At 46.4% G+C, this 24,712-nt stretch overlaps 1 protein-coding gene across 1 annotated transcript in view; it reads right to left on the minus strand.

Moving 5' to 3' along the window:
- The window catches only part of VPS33B (VPS33B late endosome and lysosome associated), a 164,393-nt gene that overhangs the window by 122,265 nt on the left and 17,416 nt on the right, over positions 1-24,712 (minus strand). Inside the window, exons 3-4 of the mRNA XM_075345903.1 lie at positions 10,513-10,593; positions 7,751-7,812 (exon numbers count right to left, since the gene is read on the minus strand). Coding sequence (XP_075202018.1) covers positions 7,751-7,812; positions 10,513-10,593 — 143 coding nt within the window. The remainder of the gene's footprint in view (positions 1-7,750; positions 7,813-10,512; positions 10,594-24,712) is intronic.

The raw sequence follows: 24,712 nt of genomic DNA on the forward strand, positions 1-24,712 counted from the left end.
GTCAGCAAGTCTGGGATGTCTGGAAGGCGCCACGGTGCGTGTGTGAGCATTTGTACTAATTCGGCGTACCAGGCGCGCCTGGGCCAGTCCGGTGCTATCAGTATCACCGGGACTCCCCCTTCCTTGATCTTCCTGATTACCCGCGACAGCAGGGGTAAAGGTGGAAATATGTAAGGCAGGCGGAAGTGGTGCAAGGAGCAGACTAGAGCATCCGCGCCGATGGACTGCGGGTCGCGTGACCTGGCTATGAACGCGAGTACCTTTGCATTCAACCTTGAGGCCATTAGGTCCACGTCTGGTGTGCCCCAGCGAGTGCAGATGTGTAGAAACACATCTGGGTGGAGAGACCATTCTCCGGCGGCCAGGCCTTGGCGACTTAGAAAGTCTGCTGCCCAGTTCTCTACCCCCGGTATGTGTACCGCTGATATCACTGATCCCGCCGATTCGGCCCAGCTGAGGATCTTGTGGGCCTCGAGATAAGCCGCTATGCTGCGGGTGCCCCCCTGCCGATTGATATAGGCTACAGCTGTCGCATTGTCCGATTGGCCTCGAATCTGACGACCCGCTAGCAGAGGGCAGAACGCTCTGAGCGCGAGGAAGATCGCGCGGAGTTCCAGGGTGTTTATGGGTAGGGAAGACTCCTGGGGCGTCCAACGTCCTTGAGCAGTGTGGTACCGGTATACTGCTCCCCAGCCTAGGAGGCTGGCGTCCGTGGTCAGGACCAGCCAGTTCACTGGGAGAAAGGATCTCCCCTTCGATAGGGATGAGGACCGAAGCCACCAGCGGAGTGCGTACCTGACTGAAGGCGTCAGGTGAAGATGTCTGTCCAGGGAGAAGGGGCTCTTGTCCCAGGCCGCTAGAAGGGCTAGCTGGAGTGGGCGGAGGTGCAGTTGAGCAAAGGGTACTGCTTCCATAGTCGCCACCATCCTGCCGAGCACTTTCATGCTGAATCGAATGGAGCGAGACGGAGGACGTAGAAGGCAGCGTACCGCTCGTTGAAGAGCAATCGCCTTGTTCTGAGGGAGAAGGATCAAGCCCCGACGGGTGTCCAGGGACATGCCCAGGAAGGTGATGGATCGTGATGGGACCGGGGATGATTTGTCCAGATTCACTAGCCACCCTAAGCGGGATAGGGTGTCCACAGTGATCTGTACGCTGGTTGAGCAGTCGCGGAAGGAGGGGGCCTTGATGAGGAGGTCGTCCAAGTAAGGGAGAACGACCACTCCCCTGGCGTGAAGGACGCTCATGGCGGCCGCCATGACTTTGGTGAAGACCCTTGGTGCGGTGGCAAGGCCGAAGGGTAGAGCTACGAATTGAAAGTGGGAGTCCTGAATTGCAAAGCGGAGGAACTTTTGGTGATCTGGGGCGATGGGTATGTGCAGGTACGCGTCCTTGATGTCTATGGATGCGAGGAATTCCCCTTCGACCATGGATGCAATAATGGACCTTAGGGACTCCATTCTGAATCTCCGTACGTGCACATGCTTGTTTAGGTGTTTGAGGTCCAGGATGGGTCGAACTGACCCATCCTTTTTGGGGACCACAAAGAGGTTGGAATAAAAACCCTCGAACTTTTCGTCGTCTGGGACAGGTATTATCACTCCTGCTGTTAGAACCGACTCGGGGGTCGGGTCCGAAATTCTATGTGGTAACCGGAAGACACAAGGTCTTGCACCCATTTGTCGTCTGAGGCGGCAGCCCAGATGTGTTGAAAGAGCCGCAGTCGACCTCCGACAATGAGTGTGTCTTCCGGGGCGCCGAAGGAGTCATGAGGGGGGAAAACGTCGTGGACGAGTCTCCCTAGTCCTGGACTGTTTCGGTCTAGGCTGCCATGATGAAGTAGGTTTTGGGGAGAGCTGAGAAGGTCGGTCCCTGCGTAGTCCGCGGCTGGTGGCGTGGACAGCACGGGGTGTCGACCAACCAAATGAGTTCCGAAAGGAGCGGAACGAGGACTGTGGACGTCTGGAGAAGGACGTCCTGGACTTCAGCTGGGGGAGGGAGGTACTCTTTCCTCCCGTGGCGTCAGAAATGAGCTTGTCCTGACGTTCGCCAAACAATCGGTCTGGAAAAAAGGGGAGGCCCGTGAGAGACTTCTTGGAGGCAGAGTCCGCTCGCCATTGTCGGAGCCAGAGAGCTCTACGGATGGCTATGGTATTTGAGGCGGCAAACGCTGCGCAGGTAGCAGCGTCCATGGAGGCCTGCATGAGGTACTCCGCCACAGCGGCAATTTGAGCTGTTACCTCTGTGAAGGTATGAGTGAACTGGGATTCCTCAAGCGAAGTGTTAAGGGATTCTGCCCAGACCGAGATTGCCTTTGCGACCCACACAGAGGCAAAGGAGGGTGAGAGGGAGGAACCCGCAGCCTCAAAAGCAGAGCGGGCGAGGTGCTCCACCTGTCTGTCTGTCGGGTCCTTGATGGAGGAACCATCGGGTAAAGACAGGAGCATCTTTGTGGTAAGGCGGGAGACCGGGGGGGGGGGTCGACCGAGGGCGGATCGGCCCAGCCCTTAGGGGCAGGTGAGGCAAAAGGGTACCGGGACTCCATGAGTTTTCGGTTATCGAAGCGCCTGCCAGGCTTCTCACTTTGCTTTGTGAGTATATCCTGAAACTCAGGGTGATCAGCGAAAAGCTTTTGGGGTTTCCTTGCCCTCTTAAAGGAGACCGCATGGTCAGTGGTAGTGGATGGAGGATCCTCCACATGCAGAGTTTGGTTGATTGCTGCTATAAGGGAGTCTATTGCAGTTTGATCACCTAGGGAGGCTGAAACCAAGGAATCCTCCTGGTACAAACAGCATTCTCCCTCCTCCAGCTCTTCAGAAGCCATGGAGCGTGTGGGAGAGCCTGCCCTGTGTGCTCCCGAGGGAGAGCCTGCTGGAGACACCCGGCCGTGTGCTCTTTTCCTGATCCCTGCAACCGGTGAAGCATGTGCCCGGAGTACCTCAGAAGGATCCTCAATAGGGGTATTCTCAGGCTGCGTTCCGTCCAGGGACCCAGAAGGGTGTGGAGGACAACATTGCATAGCCAGCACCAGGTTCTGTGACAGTTATTCCATGGATTGGGACAGAAACTGTGCCCATTCCGGTGGGCTGGGAGCCCTAGGCTCTGGGCTGACAGTTGTGGCGGTGGTGGCAGGGGGGTCTTGGAGGGCTATAGGGGCACAGGACTCACAGAGAGAAGAGGTGTGTTTACGTGGTAGCTCAACGTGGCAGGCAGTGCAGGCTGAATAATAGACTATGTGAGCCTTAGCCCTCTTAGTGCCTTTTGAATTCTGCATGTTCCTAATAGGAGTATGCTAGGAGGGGGAGCAATGCTCAGCAGAGCTACAGTGAGCAGCACCTTACCAGAATCAGTTGATGGCTGGAGATCTTCCCACGCTTTCCTGCGGGGGGGGGGGGGGCTTATCGCTAAAAGAGCGCGAAGAAGTAGTCAGTGTGCCCCCCGCTGTGGGTAGTAAAAAAACGGCGGGAAAGGAGCTTCTGATAGTTTTCCTCCCTCTCCCTCTAGTCACTGGTGGTTATCAGCCGGCCTTTCTGCTAGATCAAATAAACAGAGCAGATAATAAACAGCGTGAGTCCCTGAGCTCTGTGATTCTCTAGCCACCCCCTCCCCTATCTGTGCAGGAGTTTGCAAAAAGGAGGGACTTCCCCCCTCCTCCAGCCAGCAAGCTATGGAAAAGTTAACACTGTGTGTTCAGGATTCCTGGGGCTCTCTTCCGTGCATTAGCCAGGGACTTTCTCATAATAAATACTGTATATTCAGCCCTGGGAGCCTTTCCTGCACAGCCTTTTCTCCCTTTGTCTGGGAAACCAGTCAGGAGGGATCTCACCTTAAACACTGCTTCAATCCAGGCAGTGACAATAGCAGAGTCAGCTTGCTGTATCCGGTCACAACGGTGCCATATTCAGCTCAGAGCCTGCAAAGAGGGGCTGAGGAATTGATGCCATATTCAACTCAGAGCCTGCAAAGAGGGGCTGAGGAATTGTGACTCTGCCCTGGGCTTTGGAAAATCGGTGTCTATGGAACCCGTCGTCCAACCCAGGATCCAGCGTCGCGGGAGGGGGTACGTGTAGGCAACACTTCACGTTCCCGCCCGTTGATGGTAGTGGGAGATCGGTCCCAAAAGGAAACCGTCGACCTCAAAAAATAACAAAACCTTGAAAGATGTACCTCCTACAGACACTAAGCTAAAACTGAGACTGCCTGGCCCGGCCAGGGGGTGTATACTGCAGAGGAGGAGCTATGCTTTTGCATTTACTTAGTGTCCTCCTATGGATAGGCAGCATAACACCCATGGTCCTGTGTCCCCCAATGAGGCGTCAGAGAAAAAAAGACTATATTAAATAGTAAAGGCTGGAGATTGAGTTACCATGTAACATCAGGTTTAGAGGGAGTATGTAAATGTATTTTCAAGTTTTTAAGTATAAGCTGTCGTGTGTGTACATGAAAAATAACTATGTCTAGCCATGATATGACTCGTATCCTGCAATTGCACCAGTTTTCTGCTCTGCGGGCTCTATCTCTAATTTGCAATTGACTTTGAGCTGGTGGAAGAGGACTAGTTACTGTGACGTCTAAACTACTAAACAGGGAGTAATTCCTGCTCTTCAATTCTTAGCTCGCAGAGAGGAGCAGCAACAAAGTAGAAATTATACAGTAGAACTGATAAATGTACATCTGAATCCAACTCTGGGATGAGGTAAAAGACTTGTTAGAAAGCTCAACACAATCTTTGTCTACCTCTCCTCTTAACCCTTCCTTTCCCCATAAAGTATAATAGGTGTATCCTGACACCACACCGTACTGACAGTCCATCCCGTCTTGAACAAAATGGATTTTAGCTGTTTTAACAGAGTGGATGGCAAGTTCACAAGATAGGGAACCGAAATAAGTGGAGAAAGAAGCAGATTCTTATATTACAAAATGTCTTATATTCACTTGTGCTATCGATGTCCACAACTTAACTGATATTATTAAATGGATTCTTGGAGCAGACTCATGCTGCTCGAATCACGGACAGCATGACTAAAGCCTGCTTTACACCATACAATCCAGCATACGATATCATATGCGATCGTACCCGCCCCCATCGTATGTGCGGCAAGTTTAATTTGTTGAATATGTCGCACAAACGAATAACCCCCCCCCCCCCCCCTGTCACACGTACTTACCCGTCCATACGACCTCGATGTGGGCGGCGAACATCCACTTCCTGGAGTGGGAGGGACGTTCGGCGTCACATCGACGTCACGCGGCAGCCGGCCAATAGAAGCGGAGGGGCGAGATGAGTGGGACGTAAACATCCCGCCCACCACCTTCGTTCCACATTGGCAGTGGGAGCCGCAGGACGTAGGTAAGATCTGTTCATCGTTCCCGGGGTGTAACACACTGCGATGTGTGCTACCCCAGGTACGATGAACCTGACGTTCAATTTTTAGGAATTGAACGACGTGCATGCGATGAACGTTTTACCGTTCATTCGCAATCGCACGTAGCTGTTACATGCAACAATGTAACTTACGATGACGGATGTGCGTCACTTATGACGTGACCCCACCGACACATCGTAAGATTTCTTGTAGTGTGTAAAGCGCCCTTAAGAGGACGTGTCCTTGTAGCCATGTCATTTTCACTCTGAAATAGTATGGCACTTCAGAGAAAACAGATTTAAAAAGTCATTCCAGGACCACGCATCTCAGATGACTAATCTAAGAGGCTGGTCCCAGCAGCCACTCCCCATATCTCTTCAATAGACTGATAAGTCTTTCCCTATTAACATACATAAGGAAAGTTTTGCTAGTCTTTGGGAGTTGTATGGGAAGAAACAATCAGCCTACATCACATTTATTAGTACATCTCATCTAGTCATCCTCGAAGAATCATTCCTGTTGGCTTTTAACCCCTTCACCACTCAGCGATTTAAGTTTTTTCCTCTTCTTCTTCAAAGAGCCATAACTTTATTTTTCCAGCAATATAGCTATATAAGGGCTTGTTTTTTGGCAGGACAAGTTGTACTTTTGAATAACATCATGCATTCTGGTACATAATGTACTGGAAAACAGGAAACAATCTTCAAGTGCAATGGAGTTGCAAACAAAAGTGCAATTGCATGATGGTTTTGTTTTTTCATTTACAATGTTGACTTTATGGTAAAACTGACCTGGCAATATGATGCCCCAGGTCAGTATGACTATGTAGATCCCAAATATGTATAGTTTTACTTTTATCTACTTGGTGAAAAAAAATTCAGAAAATTAACAAAAAAAAAACAAAACAAAAAAAACAAACAATTGCGCTTTTGTTGCCACAGTCCGAGACCTATAGTCTTCTCATTTTTCAGTATCTGGGTCAGAGTTGTGGCTTATTTTTTGCGTCCTGACTTGATGTTTTTAATTATAGCATTTTCGTGTAGATGCAATGATTTGATCATCTCTTATTGCAATGCGCCGTTTACCGATCAGATTAATTTATTTTATATTTTTATACATTGGGCATTTCTAAAAGCGTTAATACCAAATCAGTGTATATATATATTTTTCAACCCTTTAATTTTTAATGGGACGAATGGGGGTGATTTGAACGTATTTTTTTTAAATTTTTTAAAACTTTTTTTTTTTTCCTTTTTTTATTTTACTAGTCCCCCTAGGAGACTATAAGGATCAGCAGTCTGATCACCTGTGCATTTCTTTAGATCACAGCTACGCAGCTGTGATCACTAGAAACACTCATCTCTTGTCTCTGGCAGCAGCCGGCTGAGTGAAACCGGAAGTGACTCATGTAGGCTACAGGAGTCATCACATGACCCTGTGCTTCCATGACAACCATCGGCTCACATTGAACACGTCATTGCGCCGCCGATGGAGCCGGGCGAGTAAAGATTTAGCACGATCGGCATTCAAATGTTTGTTTTTTTTCATTGTTTTATTTTCAATGGGGCAAAAGAGGGATGAATTGAACTCTTACGTTTTTTTTCAGATTTTTAATTTTTTTTTTTACTTTTTATTGAATTTACTAGTCTTCTTAGGGGACTTGCAGTCTGAACCGTCCAATCGCTTTTGCTGTTTTGCTGTTCAGAGCAATGCTTCAGCATCCCTCTGAAAAGCAAAAATGCTGCTCTCCTGTGAATGCTGGCGCTTTGTCATGACAGTGACAGGGGTCATGAGATGACCCCTGGCTGTCATGATAACCTATCAGCGCCCTGCTGATCATGGTCACGGGGCTGCCATGGCAGCGGTGAATGGCAGGCTCTCCGCGTGCGTTAAATCACGCTGTCAGAGTTTGATGGCGGGATTTAACTAGTTAACAGGAGTGGGTGGATCTCCGATTCCCCCACTCCTGTTAGTTGCACGGGACGGCTGATCAGATCAGCGGACGTGTGAGAGAAAAAAATAAAGGGACTGACACAGCCAAGGACATACACGTACGTCCAAAGTTGGGAAGGGATTTAATAGTATGTTTTCTTGGAAATGTTGCAAAGTTTCAGACTAAAGCATACACAGTTATAATAATGCAACCAGTGTCTGATTCATACTGTGATTTAGGCAACATGAATCTGTGAGGTTCCTTTTAAAAATAGATCTTTGCTCAGGAGATTTAATACATGCTGTAGCAGTATCTTCTAAATCAATAGTATTCTAGTATTACAAAAAAAAAAAGGAAAAAAAAGCAGGAAGGAAAAAAAGAAAATGGCAACTTCAAGATTTATGTCATAGATATGTATATATGAAAGAGAAGAGGAAAAACAATCACTTACTGATCAGCGTTGGTATAAATGGGCTTGTTCTCCAACTTATACAGTTTGTCAACATCATGTTGCTATAATATAAAGAAATTATTTAATCTTCAGATTTATTGATATGTCTAAATTCATCATAAATCCATTGAATAGTGTTGTCCTTTACTAGCAAACCCGTTTTGAATATCCCTAAAGTGCTAAATAAAATAAATAACAAACATATAGCGGGTGAAGAAAGTATTGAAGACGTCACCAATTTTCTAATCTAAGTACATTTCTAAATGTGCTATTGACATGAATTTCTCACCAGAAGTCAGTAACAAGCCATCCAATCCACACAGGCAAAGAAATCAAACCATAGTTGTCCATAAATTTACTGTAGTGTAATAATGAGAAATAACACAGGGAAAAAAAGTACTGAAATTTATGTAATACTTTGTACAAAAGCCTTTGTTGGTGATGACAGCTTTAAGATGCCTCCAGTATGGAGAAACTAGTCGCACTAGTCTCAGGTGTGATTTCCGCTCTTTCTTCCACACGAACACTTCAAATTATGAAGGTCACATGGTCGCCTTCTATGAACTCTGAGCTTTAGATCCTTCCATACATTTTCTATTGGATTTAGGTCAGGTGATAAAGCTGCTAGAATGGCCCAGCCTATTTTCTTTCTCTGAAAGCTATTGAGAGTTTCCTTGGCTGTGAGATTGGGATGATTATCTTAGTGAAATGTCCATCCTCGCTTCATCTTCATCATTCTGGTAGATGGCAGCAGATTTTTATCAAGAATGTCCCAATACTTTAGTTCCTTCATCCTTCCTTCAATTACATGAAGTTTGCCAGTACCATGTACTGAAAAAACAGCCCACACCATGATGTTCCCACCTCCAAACGTCCCTGTTGGTATGGTGTTTTTGGTGTGATAAGCAGCGCCTTTTGGCCTCCAAACATGCTGTGTATTATGCCATCTAAAGAGTTCAATTTTGTTTTCATCTGACAAGACTATATTCTCCCAGTATTTCACCGGCTTGTCTAAATGTTGGTGAGCAAACTTTAGACATGCGTTTTGTTCAGCAATGGAGTCTTGCATGGTGGGCTGCATACAGGCCATGGAGGTTCAGTGCATTACTTATTGTTTTCTTTGAAACAATTGTACCTGTTGATTTCAGGTCTTTCTGTAGCTCTACACAGGTGGTCCTTGGCTCTTGGACAGCTCTTCTGATATTTTTTTTTTCACTCCTCTGGTGGCCGGATAATGAAAGTATGTTCTATTCCTATCCTTATTATGGCTCACTGGCTCCTTTAGTAGTTTAGAAATTCATCCGTAACCAATGCCATCAGTATGTTTTGCAAAAAATAAGGTTGCAAATGTCTTGGGACAGCTCACTGGTTTTACCCATCATGACATGTTTCTTGTTGTAAACCAGGGTAATGAGACACCTTTTTTAAGATATTGATTGAACAAGATGATATTATTTTTCACTAAATGGCATGACTGCTTTCTAAATACTGATAGATTTCAGCTGGTGTCATGACTTTCCATGCATTTTTGCACTTCTCTTTCTTCATTTATTCAATACTTTTTCCCTGTGTCATTTCTCATTATTACACACCACTTAAATTTATAGACATCTATGGTTTGATTTCTTTGCCTGTGGGAACTGGATGGTTTGTTATCGCCATCTGGTGAGAAATTCATGTCCATAGCATCTTTAGAAACATAGTTAGGAAATTGGTGACATCTTCATTACTTATTTCACCTGCTGTAATGTTGGTGTCCCCACAGGGACGTCAACACACTGCTGCGACCGTACTGCTGTTTCTCCTCTACATATGTCGGTTCTCCTCCCATGGCCTGTGCATGTTGCACTGGTCTCCTAGAAACTCCCATATGGGACGTGCTCGCTCCCAATTCTTAAAGGGACAGCACACACAAACTGGAACCAAAAGTGTCCCCAGCCTATTGCTGGGAGGCACTAGGTATTTCAGGCACCTTCCTCCATTGGGAGGTGCCTGAGCAACATAGTTGCTAGGAAGTCTTCTGCCTGCTAACTAGTTGTCAGGTTCTCCAAACTTTTACCTGTCCTGCCTATCTGTATCTGAACCTGACCTACCAGTCAGTACTCAAGCATGTCCTGCCTGACTGTACCCGTGTCCATCCTGTCAGCCAGCACACCATACCATCTGTCCTATCTGAATCAGTCATCCTGTCAGTACCAGCTGTCCAGTTAAAACCAGTATCTGTAGTCACCCTGCCTATAATCATGATCTACTCCTGCCTGTTACCTGCGTCCTTGATCACTGGGTCAGTAGCTGCAGCCCAGGGACTGCCTTAGAGTGGTACCTGGTGTCTACCGACAGCCAAATCCAACCTCACCATGAAAGGCTCTGGTGAATACCCAGTATGCACTTAGTTACACCCCTCCAAGGTAAACCCGGTCTATGGCGCAGTAGGTTCACACCCATGTGTGCGACACCTGCTGTATTTACCTCCTGGACCAGCAGGGCACCTTCTCTCTGACAGGACTGTGACATTGGCTCAAACAGAACTGTAAAGACTGCAGCCGATCAGTGTCCGCTCATGTGAAGATGTTAATGTCACAAGATTGCCGGAGGAACAAGAAGCTCAAAGCGGAGGAGCAGCACTTATCAGTGAGTTAAGTATGTTTTTTTTTTTTCTCATTTTACTCAGCACATTGGGGACATTAAAACAGGTGAATGGGGGTTTCTCCAGTAACCAGCCAACCCTTTTAATGTTCCAAGACAAATATACTTTCTGGTACCTTTAATATTGAGACATTAGCAATTCGATCCAATGGGCTCATCAACTCAGGTTCAATGAACAAATCTTTTTTCCCAGGGAGCTGTAAGTAAATATATAAGTATATGTTAAAACATTATAATGATTGATAAGGTTGAGTACAAAACATTTAAATTGTACATAATCTAATGTCATTGTCAAAAGCTAACTTACTGATTACGAGACTGTTTTTTATACATAAAGAATATATGCAGAAAGGCATCTCTCTGCCATCATATAACCGGCTACAAAAAAGAGAATTTTGTTTACTTACCGTAAATTCTTTTTCTTATAGTTCCGTATTGGGAGACCCAGACATTGGGTGTATAGCTTCTGCCTCCGGAGGACACACAAAGTACTACACTAAAAAGTGTAGCTCCTCCCTCTGAGCATATACACCCCCTGGATAACCAGATCTAGCCAGTTTAGTGCAAAAGCTGAAGGAGAATAGCCACCCACAAGTAAAGACAGAGCAAGAACCGGAACAACCGGAGCCTCTGTCTACGACAACAGCCGGTGATAACACGCGGAACAAGAAACTGCCAACAGGCAACAGGGAGGGTGCTGGGTCTCCCAATACGGAACTATAAGAAAAAGAATTTACGGTAAGTAAACAAAATTCTCTTTTTCTTTATCGTTCCTATGGGAGACCCAGACATTGGGACGTCTCAAAGCAGTCCATGGGTGGGAATAAACAGAAAACTGAGAAGTAGGCGGAGCCTAACTTCACAAATGGGCGACCGCCGCCTGAAGGATGCGTCTGCCCAAGCTCGCATCTGCCGAAGCATGAGCATGCACTTGGTAGTGCTTCGAAAAGGTATGCAGGCTAGTCCAAGTGGCAGCCTGACAGACTTGCTGAGCCGTAGCCTGGTGCCTGAAAGCCCAAGAGGCACCGACAGCTCTGGTCGAGTGTGCCTTGATCCCCGGCGGGGGAGGCACCTGAGTACACTGGTAGGCATCGGAAATGGCCGACCTAATCCAACGAGCTAAGGTCGGCTTAGAAGCCGAGAGGCCCTTACGCCGACCTGTGGTTAGCACAAAAAGAGAGGTGCACCGCCTGAGAACAGCGGTGCGAGACACATAGATCCGGAGCGCCCGCACCAGATCCAGAGTATGCAACGCTTTTTCAAAGCGATGAATAGGAGCCGGACAAAAGGAAGGCAGGGAAATGTCCTGGTTAAGGTGGAAAGGAGAAACCACCTTAGGGAGAAAGTCCGGAGTCGGACGGAGAACCACCTTGTCTTGATGAAAAACCAAAAAAGGTGACTCCGTAGAGAGCGCAGCCAAATCAGAGACTCTCCTGAGGATAGTTATGGCCACTAGAAAGACCACTTTCTGTGAAAGACGAGACAAAGAAACCTCCCTAAGAGGCTCAAAGGGGGGTTTCTCCAAGGCCGTGAGGACCAGATTGAGGTCCCAGGGATCCAAGGGCCGCCGGTAAGGCGGAATGATGTGAGACGCGCCCTGCATGAAGGTGCGCACTAGAGCCAGCCGGGCGATACACCGCTGGAACAACACTGAAAGAGCCGAGACTTGTCCCTTGAGGGTTAGTCCTAGCTGCAGACCGGACTGTAGGAAGGACAGAAGGGTCGGCAAGGAAAAAGGCCAAGGAGCATGGCCGGAAGAGCGACACCAGGACAGGAAAATTCTCCAGGTCCTGTGATAGATTTTGGCCGAGGAAGACTTCCGAGCCCGAGTCATAGTGGAGATGACTTCAGGGGGGATACCGGAAGCCGTCAAGATCCAGGACTCAAGAGCCATGCCGTCAATCTGAGAGCCGCAGAATTCTGGCGGAAAAACGGACCTTGTGAGAGAAGGTCTGGACGGTCCGGAAGATGCCACGGCACCTCTACGGACAGATGGAGCAGGTCTGGGTACCAAGCTCGCCTGGGCCAGTCTGGAGCAATGAGGATGACCCGACGGCCCTCCATTCTGATCTTGCGCAGAACTCTGGGCAAGAGAGCTAGAGGGGGAAACACGTAGGACAGACGAAACTGGGACCAATCTTGAACCAGAGCGTCCGCTGCAAAGGCCTGAGGATCGTGGGAACGAGCCACGTAAACCGGAACCTTGTTGTTGTGCCGGGATGCCATTAGATCCACTTCCGGAGTGCCCCACTTGCGGCAGATTGACTGAAACACTGCCGGATGCAGGGACCACTCGCCACTGTCCACAGTTTGACGGCTGAGATAATCTGCTTCCCAGTTTTCCACGCCTGGGATGTGGACTGCGGATATGGTGGACTTGGAGTCCTCCGTCCATTGAAGGATGCGTTGAACCTCCAACATTGCCAGGCGGCTGCGTGTCCCGCCTTGGTGATTTATGTAGGCAACCGCTGTCGCGTTGTCTGACTGGACTCGGATGTGCTTGCCCGCCAAAAGGTGGTGAAAGGCTAGGAGAGCTAGAAGCACAGCTCTGGTTTCCAGCACATTGATCGAGAGGGCTGATTCAGACGGAGTCCAAGTGCCCTGTGCTCGGTGGTGGAGACATACCGCTCCCCAGCCAGATAGACTGGCATCCGTGGTGAGGATCACCCAGGACGGGGCCAGGAAGGAGCGTCCCTGAGACAGAGAGAGGGGCCGAAGCCACCACTGAAGTGAGCCCCTGGTCTGTGGCGACAGAGCCATTAGCCTGTGCAAGGAGGAAGTCCGCTTGTCCCAACAGCGGAGAATGTACAGCTGTAGAGGACGCAGATGGAACTGGGCAAAGGGAACAGCCTCCATTGACGCCACCATCTGACCCAGCACCTGCATTAGGTGCCTGATGGAATGACGGCGGGGCCTCAGCAGAGAGCGCACCGCCAGATGGAGGGACTGCTGTTTGACTAAGGGCAGCTTCACAAGTGCCGGCAGAGTCTCGAACTGCATCCCTAGGTATGTGAGCCTCTGGGTCGGAGTCAGAGTGGATTTGGGCAGATTGACAAGCCACCCGAATTGGGCTAGAGTGGCGAGAGTGAGCGAGACACTCCGCTGACAGTCTGCGCTGGATGAAGCCTTGACTAGAAGGTCGTCCAGGTAAGGAATCACTGCCAACCCCTGGAGGTGCAGAACCGCAACCACTGCTGCCATGACCTTGGTGAATACTCGAGGGGCCGTGGCTAACCCGAAGGGGAGAGCCACGAATTGGAAATGTTCCTCTCCGATTGCAAAACGTAGCCAACGCTGGTGTGAAACTGCAATTGGCACATGCAGATAGGCATCTCTGATGTCGATGGATGCCAGGAAATCTCCTTGGGTCATTGAGGCAATGACTGATCGCAGAGACTCTATGCGAAACTGCCGCACCTGAACATGCTTGTTGAGAAGCTTGAGATCCAGGATGGGTGTATTGCAAATATAAAAATGGCTATTTTTGAGTTTATAAATTATGTTATACTATAACATTGATTAATCAGACAGACAAAGTGTACATGGTTACAAAATCTTGTATATACTTAAGGATTTCTGTGTGTTTGTCTTGAATATACAGACAAACAATATATCCATTTACCTAGCTCAAATACCTGATGTGTGTTCTTGGGAGACTTGAATGCTGTGGGTTTATTACCCCATTGTCTGATGTGTGGTGTATCTCTGGTCCATCTATGCCCAATGACTGGCCATCAAAGGGCATGGATCAATAAGACTACAACACATTAACTTTAAGGCTTGTAATATTGTTCAAGCCTTTTTAAGATCAGCTGAAATATAGCACAGACAGAAGCTCGTGTTACCTGTACCGAGATGTCCGGTCAGTGTTGGGATTTCCAGGAGTCCTCTGTCTATGTCATGCTTCTCTGATTCTTAATATTCCAGACAGATGATGTCCAAAGCTCCTTGGTGATGTAAGTATATTTAACTGTACTTAACCTTTGTATGTTGATTATACAAAAGTGTACGCAATATCATATTTTTCCTTTAAGTTTGTATTTCATATTAACCTTTATAATAAAATTACTTATTTGCCTTCTTTAAAGCCGTATCTGAACCTTAGTGTTAAAAATATTAGCAAAACATTTGGCGTAGTCGGCAGGATATACGCAGAAGGCTTTGAGTACTTTTGTTAGTGTGATATTGCGTAAAATATGCCTCTTTTTAAGAAAAAAGTGGTTGTGAGTGAATGCATTGAGATTCCAGGTTGGGAACAGACTCCCTATGATATTTTAGCAACCAAGTGGTCGCACAGTGTTGGTTTGAGTGAACCATGGGACAAATGTTTGAAAAATGCTGAACCTGTAGATGTGGTTGAATGCTTGCAGAAAGTGAAAGTGGAGAAAGGTAAAGAATTGGGTGCTGTTGGTAGGCGTGGGTGGATCCTGTTGTCTGCATATAGAAAACAGCATCAGGAAAAGATACGTATGCTAACAAAAGTTCAGGAATTAGAGAGACAGTTGTGTGAGGTCCAGACTGCATTGGTCACAGCACAGTGTCAGAATAAGTTGTCAGTGGACAAATGTGATGGATATCTGCATGATGCAGACAAGTCTGCTGTATGTATAGAGCAGTATAAATACAGAAAGAAGAGCGGGAAGGAGAATAGAAAGGAAGTAACTTTGGCCATAGCCAAAGCGGGGTCAGAGGGGAACTCAGATGAGTGGAATGGTGACGTATGGAACTCAACTGATTCTGAAAACGTCACCGACCCAGAACAGGAGGATGAACATGTCAGTGGGGAGAAGGAAATTGATCCTCATCTTAACCCAATAAGAGTTCATCCAATATACCATAGACAAGTTTTAGAAACAGCTAGAGGTAAACAGAACAGGAATATGGTAGAGGATTGCAGTCAGCTTCTTGATCGTTTTTCACAAAGGTCAAATGAATCTTTGATAACTTGGATAGTCAGATTATGGGAGATGGGGGCTCATGGAGTACAGCTGGATGCTGTGGATGGCCCAAAGTTTGTTCAACTCAGCCATGAGCCTGTAGTGAAGGAAGCATTTTGTTCCTTGATAGTTCAGCGACCACATGTGGTGTGTAGTATGATGGATGTTGTGGCTATGGCATTGCAGCATAAATACCCATCTGAGGCGGACTGGCCGCCTAATGAAAAACCATGGTTTACATTGAAAGATTGTGCTTGGAGATTGAAGGAGGAGGCTATGAAAAATGCTATTTCAGCAAGTGCATATGACAATTACATGCAAGTTGTTGTAAGTGTTTCTATTAGAAATTGTATCATTAGAAATGCCCCTGCAGCTTATAAACATGTCATGATGGCATTAATGGTAAATCAGACTGGGAAACCCATCTCCAATACATTGGAGGCGATCCGACAGTTAGAGGGTCTGGGAGAATGGGGTCCCAAACAGAGAGATCAGCTTAATTTTGAAGAACAGTGTAACAACGTCAAAAGTAGTACAAATCGTAGATCCCGTGTTACCAGGAGAGATATGTTTATGGCCCTGATAAAGGATGGTGTTGCCTGGGATAAAATAGATGGGATTAGTACTGACGAGATGTGGAAATTGTATCAAAAGAGAAAATTGTATCAAAGGAGAGGACTCAATAAAAAGTCAGGGGTTTCACATAATAAAAAGGGTGCAGCAAAAGATTCTGAATCTCCACAGCGCAGGCGAAGCAGGACACGGGGAGAAAGAGGGCCCACTTTCTCATCGTCACCAGCAAAGCCTATACCACCGGGGGTGTTGGATCTTTACGCTGAAGTCAAATGTTTGGTGCAGGAAATCAAAGCCCAACAGAAGAGGTTGTCATCATCTTCCACCAAGATGTCTCCATCTGAAATGGAAGATAGATGGGGGGAAATTGATAAGGGTAATATTGAGACCACAGAGGAGATTGAAATTAATAAGGGTAATATTGAGACCACAGAGGAGATTGCCGGTAATATTGAGACCACAGAGGAGATTGCCGGTAATATTGAGACCACAGAGGAGATTGCCGGTAATATTGAGACCACAGAGGAGATTGAAAAAGATAAGGGTAATTTTGAGACCACAGAGGAGATTGAAAAAGATAAGGGTAATTTTGAGACCACAGAGGAGATTGAAAAAGATAAGGGTAATATTGAGACCACAGAGGAGATTGAAAAAGATAAGGGTAATATTGAGACCACAGAGGAGATTGAAAAAGATAAGGGTAATATTGAGACCACAGAGGAGATTGCCGGTAATATTGAGACCACAGAGGAGATTGAAAAAGATAAGGGTAATATTGAGACCACAGAGGAGATTGCCACCAATACAGAATGTACAGAGATATGTAAAGAGATAAGTATTACAAAAGCCATTCCTGCTCATAAACAATACAGAGCCATACAAATGTTCACAAAGGAGAGACTAGAAACCAGGAGGATTCCTGTGTTCAGTCTATTGGAAGGGCAATTATTTTTGCTATTGTTTGGTTGGTCTCATATTTACATACCCATGCTGCTAATTAATACAGCACAATATACCAATATGGTTGGGTAAATAGTGAACTTTTTAGGCTGTCAAGTTAGATGTGAATCTTTTAGCATATGGATAATGGACTGGATAAAATTGTGTTTTGTGTATTATTTGAGCTTGTATGCTAATCATGTTTGTGCTTTCTTTTTAGACTGGAGACCAGAGTTTTACATTACATGTTATTAGAGCCATCAGGCTAAAACAATGAAACAAGTAATCATCCCATTGTGATGAATGGGTATTGTATTTACCTAATGGTTGTTGTTTGTTTTATGTGTATGTTCAATCAGGACCACAGTAGGCTTGTAAATGCCCTCTCAGTATGATGGTCTCATAGTCCAAAGGTCAGATTTGGCCTTCAACTGAACTCAGTTAATAAGAGAAGGGATAGATCAGGATTATTAATTAAGGTAATTCTAATGAATAGTGGAGACAGTGACATGTTAATCAGTTGATGGTACTGTCTATTTCTAAAATGTAGATAGTCAGAGGGAGGGTTCCTTCAGTTCTGCAGAGAAGATAAATGATTTGGATCTTCACATCCTATCAATGATTGTGCAAACATTTGGGTGAAACAATTGAGTGACAAAGGTATTCCAGAACCTGCTGAAGTCATTGCTCGAGGAGCAGACAATGTGCTGACAGTTATGAAACAAGAAAAGTGGGAATACATCCCAACTGACAGATGAGTAATATGTGTATTGTTGTCCCTTTAGAACAAACTCTGGAAATGTTGCATCATTGGCGCCACCATGGGCATGGATCTACTTCCGTCAGAAGCCAAGCAACCTTCAGACCGAAAACAGAGAGACCAACCATGGAAAATGTGGCCTTATTGAAAATCAAACAGAATCTATGGGTTTACCTGGCTCAGCTGATGAATACGAGCCATTTTTGTATAACAAACTACCAGTGATGACAATATATGAGAAACTTGTATCGAGGCGCTACTGACCCCTTTACATAAATGAAGACCTAGAAGAAGAAGATGTGACCCAAAACTTCATCTCCAATCTGTATTGTGCCTATATGAACTGCACTGGGGAACATTCTCTAACAGAAGAGATGATTGCCCTAAGGACTCAAAGGGTTACATGAGCTGATCTATCAGAGGACTTGTTAAAGCAAAATAGGCAGATGTCAACAATTAAAAATACAGAATAAGACAGGGCATAAACAGATTGCTATTATTTGTGTCTCTCATACAAATAAAAAATGCAAACGTATGAGGGCAGGAAATAATATGAGATTAACAATATAATGACTGTTTCATTATATACAAAAAATGTAAAATTGTTAACGAAATCATAGATACAAGGATTATCTATAATAATTGTAGGAACACTCACTGCAGCGGCATATGCAGCTAAAGCAATAGGACGATTCTCTTGTTTGGTGGCTATATTTATCACAAGTAGAGATGGATTTATACTAGATTAATTACATTACACAAGATAATGGTAGATGGTGGGAATGTGTATTTTCTTAGTTACCTGATTTTTTGATATATGCATTATATATATTAGGAGTAATTTTTGCTATTGTGCATGCATTGCTTTGTGTTGTTGTATCATCCGCTAAAACTATGCCGTTAGGGTATGGGACATTGTATAAATAATGTATGGCTCAAAACAGCCAAGGGTGGAATGTATTGCAAATATAAAAATGGCTATTTTTGAGTTTATAAATTATGTTATACTATAACATTGATTAATCAGACAGACAAAGTGTACATGGTTACAAAATCTTGTATATACTTAAGGATTTCTGTGTGTTTGTCTTGAATATACAGACAAACAATATATCCATTTACCTAGCTCAAATACCTGATGTGTGTTCTTGGGAGACTTGAATGCTGTGGGTTTATTACCCCATTGTCTGATGTGTGGTGTATCTCTGGTCCATCTATGCCCAATGACTGGCCATCAAAGGGCATGGATCAATAAGACTACAACACATTAACTTTAAGGCTTGTAATATTGTTCAAGCCTTTTTAAGATCAGCTGAAATATAGCACAGACAGAAGCTCGTGTTACCTGTACCGAGATGTCCGGTCAGTGTTGGGATTTCCAGGAGTCCTCTGTCTATGTCATGCTTCTCTGATTCTTAATATTCCAGACAGATGATGTCCAAAGCTCCTTGGTGATGTAAGTATATTTAACTGTACTTAACCTTTGTATGTTGATTATACAAAAGTGTACGCAATATCATATTTTTCCTTTAAGTTTGTATTTCATATTAACCTTTATAATAAAATTACTTATTTGCCTTCTTTAAAGCCGTATCTGAACCTTAGTGTTAAAAATATTAGCAAAACAATGGGCCAGAAGGAACCGTCCTTTTTGGGGACTAGGAAGAGATTTGAGTAGAAACCTCTGAACCGTTCCCGGGCGGGAACCGGAACAATTACTCCGTTGGCCTGCAAGGATGCCACGGCCTGAGAGAAGGCGGCGGCCTTGGAGCAGGGGGGAGTTGACAGAAAAAATCTGTTTGGCGGGCTGGAAGAGAATTCTATCCTGTAGCCGTGGGAGATGATATCCCGCACCCACTGATCGGAGACGTGTTGAAACCACACGTCGCCAAAGTGGGAGAGCCTGCCACCGACTAAGGACGTTGCTGGCGCGGCCCCGAGGCCGAGGGCTTAGAGGATGACCAGTTGGAGGAACGCCTGGTTTTGGTTTGTGGCATGGAAGTACTCTTCCCGCCAGTAGCTTCCTGAATAATTTCATCCAGTTGTTCACCGAATAGCCTGGATCCAGCAAAAGGGAGCCCAGCAAGGTACTTCTTTGAAGAAGCATCTGCCTTCCACTCTCGAAGCCACAAAATCCTGCGGATAGCGAGGGAATTAGCCGAAGCCACCGCAGTGCGGTGAGAAGCGTCCAGCATGGCAGACATGGCATAGGATGAAAAAGCTGAAGCTTGGGAAGTCAAGGCAACCATTTCGGGCATAGATTCCCTGGTGAGGGAATGCATCTCCTCTAGAGAAGCAGAGATGGCTTTGAGAGCCCACACTGCTGCAAAAGATGGGGAGAACGAGGCCCCTGCCGCCTCATATACAGATTTGGCCAGAAGGTCAACCTGGCGGTCAGTGGAATCCTTAAGAGAGGTGCCATCAGCCACTGATACAACGGTCCGGGCTGAGAGTCTAGACACCGGAGGGTCTACCTTTGGTGAATGAGCCCACTCCTTGACCACCTCAGGTGGAAAGGGAAAACGGTCATCAGAACCACGCTTTGGGAAGCGTTTGTCAGGACAGGCCCTAGGCTTGGTCACAGTGGCCTGAAAACTGGAGTGGTTAAAGAACACACTCCTTGTCCTTTTAGGCAAGGTAAACTGGTGCTTTTCTGCCAGAGAGGGTTGCTCCTCTGATACTGGCGGATTGAGGTCCAGTACAGAATTAATGGACGCAATCAAATCACTAACATCTGAGTCACATTCGGACAGATCAATGGGGCACATGGAGGTAGCTTCCGAGCCCCCCGTAAAGGCATCCTCCTCGTCCTGCGAGTCAGCTCTTGAATCAGAGCCGCGGGACGAGGAAGGAGAGGGGACCCTGCGTCTCCTTTTAGGAGGACGGGGTCTGGGACCAGATGAAGAATCCTCTGTGAGCTCCGCTGAGAGAGCCCTAGCAGCAGAGGCGCCCTGAGAAGGGGGCTGATGCATGTTCAGCAAAGTCCGGGACAGCTGTCCCATGGAGTCGGCAAAAGACTGGGAGATTTACCTAGAGAAGGATTCTACCCAAGCCGGGGGTTCAGCCACCGGAGCCGGAGCAGCCGGAGGGACCACTGTGGGTGCGATTCCAGGCTGAGGCATTGAGCAGGCATCACAATGTGGATATGTGCTCGGTTCAGGCAGCACGAGCTTACATGCAGTGCATATTGAGTACAGCCTTGCAGCCTTGCTCCTCGTGTGAGACATGCTGCTGAAGCGGGGGCTCTGAGCCAGAATGACCCCCAGAGAGTATATAAGAAGGTCCACAACCGGAGGTTGTGGCTTACCAGACCGTTTGTGTGCCCTCCAGATCCCACAGCCCGGACCCCCATGCAGCTTAGCAGGGATGCTGCAGCCAGTGCTGATCCAGAGAAAAACGCTGAGACAATGGCGCCGGAGCGAGGAGAGGGGGCGGGACCTGCTCTGAGAGCGGGATCTGGAGGGCCAAGGAGATTTACAGGGGAGGGGACATGTACTCAGAGAGGAGTGTCCCTCCCCTGTGCCGAACGGCCGCTGGGCGGAGCCGCACTGTCCCTCTGCATGACTGACATGCGAGGGCAGTGAAATCGAAAGTAGGCCTCCAGCGAAGCCGGGGCCTAAATTTAAGCGATGCGGCCGGCGCGCAGGCACCATCGGCGCGGTTCTCAGGCGACAACCAGAGAACCGGCCGGAAATGTCAGAAAAGTTACACAGCACACTCTCCCATCATAATAAAGTACAGGGACCCCCCAACATAAACATCTCAGGTACTTAGCTTGCTGAGATGCAGGGCCATGTCCCTGGGGATGAGTGCTCCGTCCAGCAGGATCCTGAAGGGCTGCGGAGGGAGACCGGTCTCCTGCAAAGCATGGAGAACCGTGCTGGCTCCCACTTCAAGCCAGAGCCCAAGGGATGGTGAAGGAGCGCGGCATGTAAGGCTCCAGCCTTGGAATCAACCTTAACAGCACCGCCGACACAGTGGGGTGAGAAGGGACATGCCGGGAGTCCAGGCTTGGACCCGCTTTTCTTCAAACTCTTTCCAAAAATGAAAAATCAGATGAGAATGCATGTGTGGATGTATGCCTCCTGAACACAAAGCATTGAACTGGCTAGATCTGGTTATCCAGGGGGTGTATATGCTCAGAGGGAGGAGCTACACTTTTTAGTGTAGTACTTTGTGTGTCCTCCGGAGGCAGAAGCTATACACCCAATGTCTGGGTCTCCCATAGGAACGATAAAGAAAAGGGAAGTAAAAATGGATTGAGAATCGCTGGCCTGAGTGGTCCGAGGGGGTCAGTGCACATGGCATGCAGCATAGAAGTACACTGAAATAATGCTCTCTCAGCCAAATGGAAGCTGGTGCTCTAAATAGCAGAATGGATGAGAGAGAATATACTGGAATGGACAGTGATACATTTGGACAGTTACAAGCTAACTAGACACCACATTTTTGTTTGAGAAACAATAAAACAATAAGAAGCAGATAAGGCGGCTTTCACACTACGTTTTTTTTAACATGCGTCATGAACGTTTTTTTAACGCAAAAACGGATCCAGTGCAAATGCGTTTTCATTTCAATGCATTTGCAATGGACTCGCGTCAACATGCATTCACATGCGTTTGCGTGCGTTATAATAAGGATCCAGCGACTTGCAGTTTTTTAACTTTTTTCAAAAACGCTACTTGTAGCGTTTTTGAGCTGCATCCAAATACTGTTTTTCACTGGATCCTGACTAAACAGCACGCAAACGCATGTGAACGCTGGTATGCTGATAGACAGGATCCTGCTTGCTCTACTGAGCATGCCCAGAAACCAGCCTGGTGTGATCAGTCTCTCTCTCCCCCTCCCTCTCTCTTCCCCCTCCCTCTCTCTTCCCCCTCCCTCTCCTCTCTCTCCCCCGCCTGAGAGCGGGGGATGCTCGTAATCAAAGTAAATATCGGGTAACCAAGCAAAGCGCTTCGCTTAGTTACCCGATGTTTACCTTGGTTACGTGTGCTGGGAGCAGGCAGCCCGGCTTCTAGCAGCTGCGGACGCTCGTAACCAAGGTAAATATCGGTATCCAAGCAAAGCACTTCGCTTAGTTACCTGATGTTTACCTTGGTTACCAGCGCCCGCAGCTGTCAGATGCCGGCTCCCAGTCTATCACGTTCAGTTCCCCTCACTCCCGATCACATGACTTCAATGCCCGCCCATAAACTTCAAGTGACAGGATCATGCAAAATAACACATGCGTTTGCATGCGTTTTTCTTTGTAAAAACAGGATCCACTTTTACAGCAAAAAAACGTTCATAACGCATGTTAAAAAAACGTAGTGTGAAACAGCCTTAGTAGGGTCTCTTGTGGCTATTTTATTGGCCTAGCGATCCTATTGCCAGACTGCAAGAAACCCAGAATGCCCCATGGCATTGCCAGCTATGGCCCCATAGTACAATGCTTCATCACATGCCCAACTACAGTGCCATATTTTCTGGGATCGACTTTCAATCTAACCAATCAAGAGTTAATAAGGATGGATCTTCCCCTTGACCTCCTAAATTCACACTATGTGTTTGGAAACACCGTAGAGGAAAATAGTATGTGGTGTGGTGCAACTCATAGAAAGCGTAACATTTGTACAACATTTGTAAAATCTGCATATAAAACAGATCAGCAGAGGAAACTGCATACATATAGTGCTTTACACGCAGGCTATAGTCCACCGTTATATACATTAGTCTATAGTCTATGTGAAAAGAGACAGAAAGCACTCACCAAATATGCGGTAAAAAAAGCTGTTTTATTCGACCATCAGATCAGGGGGAAAGGCGTGAGGGAGGTGGGAACACACAATCCGTCGGATAAAACAACTTTTTTTACTGCATATTTGAGTGCCTTCTGTCTCTTTTCACATGGACTGTATGGATTGTTGTCTATTGGAATGAGCACAAGGACCAGAATGCAAGGAAATTTACAAGCCATATAATGCGTGTATAAACCTGAAATAGGAAGATTGAGCGGTTAGCTCGCTGAATGGTGCCAGTGTTTCCTCCTTTCTCTGTTATGTCTTGATTAGTCTATAGTCTGCCCATGAAGTACAGGATGAAGAGTGTTGTAAACCATAGACTGCATCTAGGGGAGTTTTCATTTTAACATGTACAGTTAGGTCCAGAAATATTTGGACAGTGACACAAGTTTTGTTATTTTAGCTGTTTACAAAAACATGTTCAGAAATACAATTATATATATAATATGGGCTGAAAGTGCACACTCCCAGCTGCAATATGAGAGTTTTCACATCCAAATCGGAGAAAGGGTTTAGGAATCATAGCTCTGTAATGCATAGCCTCCTCTTTTTCAAGGGACCAAAAGTAATTGGACAAGGGACTCTAAGGGCTGCAATTAACTCTGAAGGCGTCTCCCTCGTTAACCTGTAATCAATGAAGTAGTTAAAAGGTCTGGGGTTGATTACAGGTGTGTGGTTTTGCATTTGGAAGCTGTTGCTGTGACCAGACATGCAGTCTAAGGAACTCTCAATTGAGGTGAAGCAGAACATCCTGAGGCTGAAAAAAAAGAAAAAATCCATCAGAGAGATAGCAGACATGCTTGGAGTAGCAAAATCAACAGTCGGGTACATTCTGAGAAAAAAGGAATTGACTGGTGAGCTTGGGAACTCAAAAAGGCCTGGGCGTCCACGGATGACAACAGTGGTGGATGATCGCCGCATACTTTCTTTGGTGAAGAAGAACCCGTTCACAACATCAACTGAAGTCCAGAACACTCTCAGTGAAGTAGGTGTATCTGTCTCTAAGTCAACTGTAAAGAGAAGACTCCATGAAAGTAAATACAAAGGGTTCACATCTAGATGCAAACCATTCATCAATTCCAAAAATAGACAGGCCAGAGTTAAATTTGCTGAAAAACACCTCATGAAGCCAGCTCAGTTCTGGAAAAGTATTCTATGGACAGATGAGACAAAGATCAACCTGTACCAGAATGATGGCAAGAAAAAAGTTTGGAGAAGAAAGGGAACGGCACATGATCCAAGGCACACCACATCCTCTGTAAAACATGCTGGAGGCAACGTGATGGCATGGGCATGCATGGCTTTCAATGGCACTGGGTCACTT

Source organism: Anomaloglossus baeobatrachus, chromosome 4 (assembly GCF_048569485.1).
Source record: "Anomaloglossus baeobatrachus isolate aAnoBae1 chromosome 4, aAnoBae1.hap1, whole genome shotgun sequence".
Taxonomy (NCBI): Eukaryota; Metazoa; Chordata; class Amphibia; order Anura; family Aromobatidae; genus Anomaloglossus; species Anomaloglossus baeobatrachus.